Source organism: Apium graveolens, chromosome 10 (assembly GCF_009905375.1).
Source record: "Apium graveolens cultivar Ventura chromosome 10, ASM990537v1, whole genome shotgun sequence".
Lineage (NCBI taxonomy): Eukaryota > Viridiplantae > Streptophyta > Magnoliopsida > Apiales > Apiaceae > Apium > Apium graveolens.
Genome location: NC_133656.1, coordinates 230,522,130 through 230,535,073, shown reverse-complemented (window position 1 = coordinate 230,535,073; position 12,944 = coordinate 230,522,130). Strand labels below are relative to the sequence as shown.

Genomic DNA, 12,944 nt, shown 5'->3' with positions numbered 1-12,944 from the left:
CGAAATATTAGATAATGTTATATTTTCAAATTTAAAACTTTATTGTACGGGGTGTTTTGTTCGTATTTTATTTATATCTATAAATATTTTTTAAAAAAAAACTTAAAATGAGAATTTGTGAATCCTAAATAATTAATAATTAGAGTCTGATTACTAGGATTTAGGGTTAGGCCCTAAACCTAGATTAAATTAGGGTTTAGAGTCTAGGGTTTAGGGCCTTTACCCTAAATCATTGTACGTTATATTAATTTATTTTTTAATATTTCTAAAATCCAAAAGGGGTTGGTGAACCCTAGAATGTTAAAAATTGTTAAATCTGGGCCCACTTTTTAATATTTTTGGGTTTATCAATTCTTAATTTAAGGTTTAAAAATATAAAATATATATACATATATTTAAATAAAATAAGAACAAAACATCTATTAGAATAAAGTTTTGAACTTAGAAACATAGCATTATTGAGTATTTTCTGTAAATAAAATAAAAAAATAATTAAAAAGATGCAAAACACAAATGCGTTTTGCGTTTACAATGAAAACATAACTTGAAAATGCGTTTTTGCTTGAAAAAAATTAATTGAAATTGCGTTTTTCGATTTAAAAAAATAAAAAAATATTTCGAAATTATGTTTTGGAGTAATATTTGAGACCATTTTTTCACATAATGACATTGAGGGTCATTCTCTCTCAAATAGTGACATTTGTGACCTTTTATTCCGATAGTATCACATTTCAAATATTTTATACTTTAATCTAAAATACACATATATAATAAAATAATAGGGAAAAAAAATGAGGGCTATGCATGTAATTCTAGAAATTAGGCTGCTCCTTGTATCCTATAAACGGGGATAGGGCTGAGCATTCGGTCGGTTCGGTCCAAAACCGGACCGAATAGACCGAAAAATCGAATTATCATTTTTTATTTGACCGAACCGGACCGAAATTATAGACCAAAATAATTCGGTTTGGTTCTGTTTTGGACTGAACGGACCGAAATTTTTTTAAAAAATAAAATTGTATAAAAATTTTAAAATTAAAATTATAAAATCTAAAATATAATTAAAGTTAGGTGATATGTAGAGTTCTAATAGCGTATAAATACAATTACAAATTAAAAATTATAATTATATTTTTAAGATATATGTAAAATATATATAATATATAATTATAGTATTTATGATTTGGTCTATTCGATCTATTCGGTCCGGACATGATTTTTTAACAAGAACCGAACCGAATTTTATTTCAGTCTATTCGGTCCGGATCGAATAGACCGAATTTCTAAAATATCAGGATCAAACCGAACCAAATTAACACGGTCCGGTTCGGTTTTCGGTTTCGATTCGGTTTTGATCAGCCCTAAACGGGGACATGAGCGTTTTGGTCTCTGCAGTCTCTTTCACTTGTTTTCATCTCTCTTCCTCTCCTTGTATAAAATGTAGCGGAAGAGATACTACGAGTCATTCTCTCTATCATTCACTATCCTTTAATTTTCTCGCTTCTTACTTTTAACTTTATACAAATTGTAGAGGGAGAGATATATTATGAGTCAGGGCCATCTGAACTTTTATGAGGCTCTGTGCTTATTCTAAAAATGAGGCCCTCACAAATGACAAAAAAAAATTAAGTGGTTAAGTAGTTCAACTGCCTTTACTAGTTTGTGGGGAGAGAGGGAATAAGAAGAGGCATACACGGTTTTGTTTTGTGAAGTGATGAGTGTTTAAGTAAAATAATGATTAACTAAAAGTCAATTCAATATTCTCATACACCTCTATATTAAAGCAGGGGTAGTCTGATTAATAAAAAAGAATTATTTTTGTTTGGAACAAAAAACATACGTATAAGACGATTTATATTTGTCATCAGTATAGTAGAAGATAAGATGCAGTAGTAAAAATTTGGGGCCCCTAAATTTTAGCCAAAATCTTGGGCCTGGTGCACCTGTTGCACATGTCCAAAACTGGCCCGGCTATGAGTACTTCTTTCTGTCATTCTTTTATACAAAATATAGAGGGAGAGATATAGTTGTTGGGATTTTAATCTAAACTAATGGACTTTGTTTAGCTGATGGGGTGGATTTATGTTTATGTTTAACGTTAAGAATAATTAAACGTGTAATACTTTATATGTATAAGTGTGACCTGATCATGTAAACTAGTTTAGTATTTTTAGGACGTAGTTTGAATTAGTAGGAATAGTGGAGATAAACTAGTTAGGTTAGTTTGCTATTTTCTAGCCACCATCTTTGGTGTGCTTTAACGTTATATAAGTGCATGTAAACGTTTAGTTTTATAAAAAAATAACGAAAGAACACAATGTAGACATTAAGTGTATTCCGATTTGTAAAAACAAGTGTTAGTTTTTCTGCACTGCATTGTTGTTCTTATTATTATCTTTAGTGAATTTTAACATGTTATCAGGACTTTCGATTCAAGAGGACATGAAAAGGTGCTGTGACAGAGAATGACGAACTATAGTTGAGTTAGTAAGCAACACAGCAGCGATGAAGGAAGTAGAGTATGATGGCGAGACCAGGGAAAAGAAGATCAGTTTTGTTGTTGTGTTGCGTTGGACTAGTGATGCTTCATTGCTGGGAAACGAAGATTTATAAGGCCATTCCATGAGGAAACATTGGTGGAGTAAAAAGGCTATGTCAAAAGGAGTACCGGGTGCAGTATATGTGTATGTACATGATGTGTATACGCATATGCTGGATAGGTGGTTGATGAAGGACGAAGGGCTGCAAATTACAACAAGACTGTTGTGATTTGTGATGTGAACTTGCAGCAAGTGTGTGTATTTGCAGATGATGGATCGATTTATATCTTCAAAGGTTGAAGAGGGTGTGAAGATTGAAAGCCATACGGGCTTGTGAAGAAAACCCATACGGGTGTAGCCAAACAAGCTGATAAAGAAGCTTGCCAGATGGGTAACAAAGATCTTGTCAGATGGAGAACTATACGGGAAATCGATAGGAATTCCCCGGGGAACTTGTCAGGTCTGTGTTGAAAGAGCTATACGGGCTAAGTTGAGAGTCATACGGGCTAAGTTGATAGCCAAACGGCTCAGTTGAAAGCCATAAGGGCTGATGAACAAGATGCCACATGGGCACCGAAGATAAGTTTAGATTAAGGGAGAGACTGTTGAGATTTTAATCTAAACTAATGGACTTTGTTTAGCTGATGGGGTGGGTTTATGTTTATGTTTAATATTAAGAATAATTTAAACGTGTAATACTTTATATGTAAAGTGTGACCTGATCATGTAACTATTTGAGTTTTTATAGGACGTAGTTTGAATAGAGCGGTGGAGATAAACTAGCTAGGTTAGTTTGCTATTTTCTAACCACCATTTTGGGTGGGCTTTAGCGTTATATAAGTGTATGTGAACGTTCAGTTTTATAAAAAATAACAAAAGAACATCAAGTGCATTCCGATTTGTAAATACAATTGTTAGTTTTTCTGCATTGCATTGTTCTTATTATTATCTTTAGTGAATTTCAACAATTTTCTCTCTATCATTTTCACGTGTCCAATAATGTTTTCAAGTTTCATCTAGACTTTTAAGCTGATTTCTTACCATCATCCCAACCATTACAATCCTGCATAATACAGTACAAACTTAAAGTTTACTAAAGTTGAATTTAAATTAATATATTGATTTTGTCAGAGTATGCTTCATATTTATTTGATCAACACGAACAAAATTTGGTTAAACGCTCTTCTTTTGCACTCCTAAATAAACATGCCGATAACAGAAGCAGTTGCGACTTCCATGATAGTTATGCTACAAAAGCACTTCTTTTGCACTCCTTCACTTTCCCCTCTCCCAGACACTACCTGAACACAAGAAGCTAAACATTAAATATGATAACTAAATATCCTATCAAGAAACTTTATGAAGGTGATAAACACAAGCTTTTACAAACATGAGTATTTGCTTTCTCAAGTATAAATATATTTTAGAGTATCGATACCCTTAAAAAATGAGTGAAGTTGGACGGGGGTGAGAAATATAAGAATTGAAGAGATTTCAAGGACTTCTAGAGCAAGTGATAAATCAAGGGTAATACCCTTTGCCGGTGAATGATGTATGATCTTTATGATTAAAATTTTTCTACATTTTTAGTTAATTTTGCATGAAAATGGATTGTTCTTTAGTTAATTTTCATGTTTTATTCTAGGAGAAAAAGATTTCTTATAAAAGAAGGTCTGGAGTTTAAAATGAATAATGTGAAGTCAAGTCAATTCTAGCAAAAATCGGATTCTCAGGACAATTTACATAATGTTCATTATTTTATTTATTAAGGAAATTCCAAATGTCGGGTTATGAGAAAACCTCTAATTCAAGTACGGTCCTAGATATTATTGGTATTCTCTAAACTGCCCCGGAAAATTTCCAAAATCAGACAGCTCAAATTTTCTATTTAGGAATCCTACTTTATTAAGGAAACTTTTTTGTTAAATTAAAGATGAAATGTTACATGGTCCTTTTACTAACATAGTCCAGGATTCAGGATTAACTTATGCATTAACATAGTAATATCAGATCTTATTTGACTGTGTAATTGATTACTGTATAGTAAAAAAATAATCTCGTGGTATTTTTAGAATTTAGTATTTTGTATCAACATGGCAACATTACTGGTTAAGCAATAAGCTTCTGGGTGCAGATGTGAGGATTTGTTGGAATTAACAAAACTAGTAGAGAATAAAGCACAAACCTTTATTCAAAGGCTTGGCACTTGGCAGCAGTTGCAGGCAGAGCTACTACAACCTATAATCAAGTCATTCTTATTAATCTAATTACTAAACACACAGCTATTCACTAAAAACACACATAACATATTAATTTGATCCAAACATACAAGAGCACATGAGATAAGCTCCGAGCTGAGGGTTTGTAACAAGAGAAAATTGGCAAAGAACTTGAGGTGAATACAATATTATTAGCGCATTGACTTTTCAAATTATATAAGTTGTGAAGACTTACATATTGATTTTAAGGCAGATTAGTTTGGAGTGCTTAGAAATCTATTTCTTATGAACTTAATTTCGATTTGCTCCACAGAAAAACTCAATTCGACAGGTTCGATTGCCACAGTTCGTGGAGCATGGAGGTAAAGAACAAAGGTGAAGGGGTGTGCTTAGAATTAGATTAGTGTTATATGTAATGGCGAAGAAAAAAGTGTTTTAGGAGGAAAAGATTAAACGCTTGGACTTATGTTCTAAAAAGATTTTAAAAAAGTAACCAAGTCCAATAAAAAATTAACTAAATAAGGATAATTACGTAAAAACAAACAATTAAGTGAGACCCGTACCAAAAAGCAGTACCGACCGGTCAAACTTCAAAAGGGAAACACTGCATGACTTGAGAGGAGGAACTGTTACAGACAACAAAGAGAAAAAACATCGGGAATAAGAACAAAGATGCATTCAAGAGGAGAAGCCATCGGAGAAGATCAATTTCTAGAGTTTTTATCTTCTCTTAATTTTCTTTGCTGTAACCTGATTATTATGTCTTCATTCTTGTGTATAATAAGTTAACAACCAACTTATATATTGACTTGAATTAGAAAGAGAGTAGTGTGCGGTACTTAACAGCTAAAATTTAGTCTATGTGGAACGAATATTACTTTTACTTCTGACAATATGTGCACTTGCGTGTAGGTTATAAAGTTGCTGAGAGATACAAGAGGTACATGTAAAAGAAGAAAGCAAATCATGTCAGCTGAACCTATTTCATTACAAGCAAAAGAGGAACTTCTGACATAATGTGTATATTCAAACATGCCTGCATTCACATATGATTTGCAAGTGTAGACATGTGATACTCTAATCCACCAGCGGCATTTCAGGAGATCTCTTTGCTAAGCTGCTATACTATATCTACAATACAGCAAGCTCCCTGGCCTGATATGATAAACAATGAATGAAATATAGCTGTTTTAGTGTCACCTCACATCTACCATAATTTATAAATTAAATTCACAATACATACAATTACCACTTCAAATGAAAATTTTAACACAAATATGCGAGTAAAAGACTCGCATGACTATATTTAACAGTGTACACCTAGCGTAAATCATACTTAAAATGTATACTACCCTATTCTATCCATTACTCTTCAGTTCGACATAGACTATAGGCAAAAATGTCTAGTACATGTTAAACCCAGTTCAAAACACATATAAGAAAGTGAGAACTGAGAAGAAAAAATACCAGACTAGTGCACCCGGAGTTGGGGACACATAAGAGTTTCATTTATCGCAGCAGCAGCTAGTAGTCTAGCCTGCTATGGGCTAATATTAGCATTTTCTGCACCATCACTGAGTGAGCCCTGAGGTGTATTTGACATGATTGTTCCTGTGCCCCAATAAAATCTGTTAGCATCAACACAATACGTGAAGTAAACTTTCAACATTTTTTGCCAAATATCCAAGATTTACACTTGGGTATGACCAAATAGAATTAGAAAAACCAGCTAATAGAGTGAAAATATTGTTGTTGTGTTCCCGAGTTGGAAGGCAAATAACAGAGATTAAGTGATTATCCTCATGCTAACAGACAGTAGCTGATTTGATAAGGGGGAAGACGCCCGAGGAGATGAGGAAGACTTTTAACATCAAGAATGACAAAAAGGAGAAGCATACAAAAGAATCACACTACTAGACAAATTAGTAAAATGAATATAAGAGCTCCGACTTCTACATAACGCCTGCAAGCTATCTATAAAAATGAAAATATACAGCAAATTCATTCCTTCTCTTGAAAAATGAAATCCTGTGACAATCAAATAATAAAGCATATGGTGCTATTTTCTATTTAAGATAATTTCACTTTGCCTTATGGACCATAACTCAACTCAGCATTGACTATCAAGAACTGCCACAAGGACCAATTAATCAAAAACTCAATAATATGCAACAAAACAACAATAAAGCCAACCAGATACAAGAAGTAGAAAACTTTATGACTTACAACAGATTCATTGCACCATGAAGAATCGAGGAGCCCTTAACTTTGCATATTGGCTTTACTTCTTAGCCTTCGAAAGGCCTAGATTTAGAGTTGACATGATATGGGTGTCTGGTTCTATCCCCTGTGCTTCCATTGCATTAATAAGATTGATTGCCCCGTCTATATCACCCTGCCGAAAGTAGCCACTGAGTAGAGCCGTGTAAGTCATGATATCTGGCTCGACACCTGTATTAATCATGTCATCTAGTAGGCCAATGGCACCTTCAAGGTTGTTTGACTGGCAAAAATAACACACCAAAGCTGTGTAGCTTTTCACATCAGGGTTTAGTCCAATCTCCTTTAATTCACTCCAAAAGGACAAAACATCCTTTTTTCTCAACTTGTTTTTGCCTTCACCAGATAAAATATTAGCCCTTTCCATATCTGCTTCAATATACCCATGAATCATAACTGTGTAAGTTATAATGTCAGGCTTGATTCCCCTTTTCTTCATATCTCCGAAAAGATCACGGGCCTGGTGCAAGTGATTCACTCTGCAATAACCATTCAACATGATCGTGTAGGTAATGACATCCGGGGTCAACCCAATTTTGATCATTGTATCAAACACCCGTCGTGCTTCTTTCATACATCCGGCATGACAAAGTGAAGTTATTAGTTTGCCGCACATTCTCTTACAAGGTCCTTCATCTGAAGCCAATATAGTCTCAAATAGCGTAAAAGCAGCGTCAAATTCACATTCTGTACAAAGGCTACTGAGAAGTCGTAGGGAGGCTTCTCTTTTGACTAATAGCCCTTGCTTGGACAACCTCGTGAAAAGCTCATATGCTCTTTTTGTTTCCTTCGCTTCACAGTACCCATTTACCATAGCAGAAGAAGTATCAAGGCCCTTCTCTTCTAAGCTACCAAAAAACAGTTCAGCTTCCCTCACTTTCCCACCTATGCATAAACCCTCAATTATCATATTGTGTGTAACAGTGGTTGGTTCCAAACCTTGAACTCTCATATAATCAAGAAGATTAAGTACCTCATGTGAGAGTCCGTTTCTCGACAGCCCACCAGCTAACACGTTAAAAGCTATAATATCGGGGTTTAAACCCTCCTCCTTCATTTCCTTGAAAAAATCAAAAGCTTTGGAATACTTACCATGTAAGAGGAAGTGGTTAATCAGAGTAGTGTAGTGGACAACATCTGGGACCATCCTCTTACTCTTCATCTCCTCAAACAACTCCAATGCTTCTTGCAGCTTCCCCAATTTGCCAAGAGCATCAATTGCAATATTATAAACAACTCCATCAAGAAAAACTTCCCCATCCTTAAAAGTCATGAATTGGTCCACCGCTTCGGAATTCAAGCCCTTTCTACACAAGCATTGAAGAATGGAACCTACGATAACACAATTAGTCTTGATACCCTTTTTACACATTTCAGAATGAAGTGCCAAAGACTTGCTACAATCCCCAGCCTCACAATACCCCTGAATTATGGCCTTATAACAGTCGGCATTAAGTGCAATCCCTGATTCTTCCACATCAAACAAGACATTTTCAGCTTCTATCAACTTCATCTCACTAACAAACCCGCGAATCACAGCTAAGTATGCAAATACATCAAAAGGAACCTTAGCATTTCTCCACAGCTTTAACATATCATATCCCAAAACTGAAGTTCCATGCGAACAAAGCCCATCTATATAAGACGTATAGATAAAAACATCAGGTTCTACTTGAGCTTGATCCATCTCATACAACACATAAGTCGCATCTTCCATCTCCCCCTTTCGACACATCGCTTTGATCACAATCCCATATGTGTACACATTAGGAGTAAATCCTAGCCTCTTCAACTGCAAATACAACGACACGACCATATCCATCTTCCGACATTCAACCAACCGATTCATAAGATAATTACACGACAAAATACTCGGCATACAACCCCGCCTCTTCGTCCTAAAAATAGTATCAATCGCCTCATCAAACCTCCCAAGATTCACATACACCTTAACCAACACATCAACCAATTCAACCAACAAATCTTGACCCTCATCCTTAAACTCCTCCGTCAACTCATCAAACAACTCCGAAACCTCAAACCCCAAACCATCATTCCCCGACAACTCAACAACCTCAGACAAAACAGTACTCAACATTCTAACCATACCCTTATAACACAAAATCCTAACAATAGCCAAATAAGTACAATACCCATGTCGAAACCCGTGTTCTTTAAGTTCATAAAAATACGAAACCGCAAGTCTAGGACTTCCACTCAAACTTTCCAAATGCAAAGTAACTTTAGAAGCATCCAAATCAAAAAATTCATCAACTAAAGCAACACTTTTTTCAATTTTTTCATCAGAAATCAATTGGGCCTCATCACAATTGTTGTCAGATAAGTCAGAACTCAAATGGGTCACAGCAGAAACGTATTTAAATCGTGTAAATTGATTAAATTTATTGAAGTTTCGATGAGAAACTAACCTTTTAGCAAAAACCCACATGTGTGAAGCTTGTTTAACATGGCAGAGATTGTAGAATCATAGAAAAGATGGTGTGAACTTGACAAGTTTATGTTACTGTGAAAAGATTATACACACATTTATGTATGTATAGATTGTTAAGGTTTTTGGAAGCTTTGGAGGAGCCTTAAACCTCTGGGTTTACATTTTTGACCCGGTTTGTATTTTGGGTAGTCCACTTTTATTCTGGGCCCTGATTTGGGCCACACACATTTAAAACAGTTATATGGTTTTTTTATGGAGTATAGTAATCATTTCATTTATCCTTTGTTAAATACTCGGTCCGTCTCCTTAAATACTACATGTATGCATGGATTGTGGGTTCCGTATTTTTTTATGGTATAAAACGAAAAAAATAGTAAAAATAGTATAGGAACATTCAAAGTCACAAAACCGATATAACTGATTTCTTTTAATTTTTTCTATTTAAAAACGCTATTTGAAATGACGTCCACCAAACGAATTATTAAGGTAATCGTAATGTGCTCGAGGTCTAACAGAATTACTTATGAAACCCAAAATTGTTTATACCCGATGAGATTATGTTGGTGTTATTTTCTAACAATTAGCTAGGGTGATTCACAGAGGAGGTGGGTTGAATGCAATGGTTTATTTTTTGAGTTCTATCACATGAGATATATATTAAAGAAATAATATATATATAAATTACAAGAGTAATTTCACAATGCGTTTTACAGTGTTTCTCATATGATGATTCTTCCGAAAAGTGAACACTCTTAAAACTATTTTTTTTAAGAGATAGCACCGTTATTACTTGATTTATATATCATCAAACTATAATCTTTACTAGACAAAATATAATATAGTCTCCTCGGTTCGGTAAGATTATTTTTGCATTCTTTTGTAGAGATATAAAACTAGAATTTATGTATGTACATGTATATTTGGTGTTCACCGGATAAAATAAACTTGTATATTCTTCTTATTAAATAAAAGATTACAGGTGATAGTTTAAATAGAACTAAAATAACAAGTGATAGCACAAAACCAACAACCCCTTCCTATTATTTCTCCACCAATAAACCTAACTGACTACTATTTCCACTACTAATCCACGTACTAATCCTACTGCTACTTATAAATAAAACATGTTGACTTATTCAAAAAAATAAAACAATAACTTAAACATATAATTTAAATTAAAATCCCAACAATCTCCCCCTTAATCTAAATTTTCCTCAACAAATACTATCAGCCCGTATGGCTTTTAACTTAGCCCGTGTGGCTTTCAACTTTTCTGCCCATTTGGCACTTCAACATACCCGTCTGGCCTTTTGTTTGCCCGTCTGGCATGTCTTATTTTCCCGTCTGGCACGCTACCTCTGTCTATAACAAAGATGGTTCATCATGATACTTATCTCCCATGAATCCGCCACCTCGCCACCACAAGATTTTAGCTCTCTACCAGCAGAGGAATTGCTTACTCCTATACTTACTCCTAAGCCAATCTTCAACTGCAACATATGCAGCTTGATTCCCATAAGATTCATCAGGTCCACCATATCTTCTATTTGCCCATCTGGCACAACTTGGAAATTGACTCGTGTGCACAGCTGCACCCCCAATAGAGAACCGCTTGAACCTGCATCACAACTTGAGATACCTGAAGCACACCAAATCTTATTTTGATAACTCAAATTACCATATCTAGAGGAAGAATGAGTGACGTATGCACTTATGTGTCTAGTAAAAGGACCGCTCCCATAACTAACGATAAGTACATGGGTTTTCATATTCAACAAGAGTATAGCCACCATGCAGGACCATAGGCTCGGATACCATATGTGACAACCCGGGTCAAATCCCGAGCCTTTTTTGAATTGGGTCAAGTCCCGATTACGAGTCCGAAATAAGCTGAAGCATATTGTCCCGAGTGCAACCAACTTGGGTTACGACAAGCCCACCACAGACCCCCAAAAGATCATGATTTGTTGGTGCACATAGTAGTAGTACTTCACCTTATAAACTAAACAGAAGCCCCAAATCTTCTCGATGTGGGACTGAGGTGTTACAAACTCCCCCAAACTCCCCCACTTAAACTCATAACGTCCTCGTCAGGCCGAACCGACAATCCATAGGTCAAGATCTTTGTCTCTCTAGCCATTGTGGGATAATACCGGCTGACTTCGTGTCCCCACCTCCGGACCTCTTGCCATTGTGGGATAATACCACCAGCCTTCGTGTCCCCACCTCCGGCAACTTGACGCATCAAGTTTTTAAGAGTCGGCTCTGATACCAAGTGTAGAGATATAAAACTAGAATTTATGTATGTACATGTATATTTGGTGTTCACTGGAGAAAATAAATTTGTATATTCTTCTCATTAAATAAAAGATTACAGATGATAGTTTAAATAGAACTAAAATAACAAGTGGTAGCACAAAACCAGCAACCCCTTCCTATTATTTCTCCACTAATAAACCTAACTGACTACTACTTCCACTACTAATCCACGTACTAATCCTACTGCTACTTATAAAATAAAACATGTTGACTTATTCAAATAAATAAAATAATAACTTAAACATATAATTTAGATTAAAATCCCAACATCTTTTTCGTGAGTCTTGATAAATGAGACTTGATTCGACCTTGATATTTGCTTTGAATATCCTTTCAATTTGTCAAAATAGATTTTTTTTTCAAAATCCAAGGTCACATGCAAAAATTGTCTTGACTTCCATTTTCTTTGTTGAGATTCCAATCAACCTATATGTTGTGTCAAAATCAGGATTTGACCACTGTCAAGTTACTATCAACTATTATTCTAAATGTCATAGCAAGCGATTAATTATAAACATTTTTAAAACTATTTCTCGAGAGATAACAGTGCTACTACTTGGTTTATAAATCACCAAATTAAAATCTTTACAAGATAAAACATAGCACAATCTTCTAGGTCCGGTAAAATTGCTTCTACATTATATTCAGTGAGTCTTGACAAATGAAACTTGATTTGACCTTAATATTTGCTACCACGTTCATTTTTCTCTCTAAAAATGAACACTTTTAAAACTATTTCTTAAGACATAACAACGCTACTACTGGGTTATATACGACCAAGTTACAATCTTTACTAGAAAAAACATAACACATTATTCTAGGTCCAGTAAAATTACTTTTGCATTCTTTTCCCTGAGTATTGACGAATAAAACTTGATTCGATCTTGATATTTATTTTAAATATCCTTCCAATTTATCATGCATAAAATTAAAATGTTTATCTTTTTTTCGAAATCCAATATCACATGTAAAATTTGACTTGACTTCCATTTTCTTTGCTGAGATTCCAATCGACTCATGTGCCGTGTCATAATTAGGATTTGACCCATGTCAAGTCACTATCAACTGATACTCAAAATGCCTTAAACCGTTGAAAGTGATTATTTAGCCGTTGATGGGTTGATTTTGTTATTT

The 12,944-nt window shown here is 34.7% G+C and overlaps 1 protein-coding gene across 5 annotated transcripts; it reads right to left on the bottom strand.

Moving 5' to 3' along the window:
- Positions 1-3,557: 3,557 nt before the first annotated feature.
- Positions 3,558-9,646, bottom strand: LOC141693432 (uncharacterized). Of its 5 annotated transcripts, none has more exons than XM_074498531.1 (6): positions 6,986-9,646; positions 6,227-6,370; positions 5,604-5,914; positions 5,323-5,385; positions 4,726-4,778; positions 3,558-3,841 (listed from the first exon to the last, which is right to left on the bottom strand). In XM_074498531.1, the coding sequence occupies exon 1, from the start codon at positions 9,486-9,488 to the stop codon at positions 7,041-7,043; it is 2,448 nt and encodes an 815-aa protein (XP_074354632.1). In that variant the 5' UTR covers positions 9,489-9,646; the 3' UTR covers positions 3,558-3,841; positions 4,726-4,778; positions 5,323-5,385; positions 5,604-5,914; positions 6,227-6,370; positions 6,986-7,040. The 5 variants fall into 5 exon arrangements, with proteins under 5 accessions (XP_074354632.1, XP_074354633.1, XP_074354634.1 ...); XM_074498532.1 differs by having other exon boundaries at positions 5,796-5,914; XM_074498533.1 differs by lacking the exon at positions 4,726-4,778.
- Between the last annotated feature and the right edge of the window lie 3,298 nt (positions 9,647-12,944).

Bases quoted from the DNA above. Each gene is read 5' to 3' on its own strand.
- LOC141693432 (XM_074498531.1), bottom strand. From the start codon at position 9,488: ATGTGGGTTTTTGCTAAAAGGTTAGTTTCTCATCGAAACTTCAATAAA.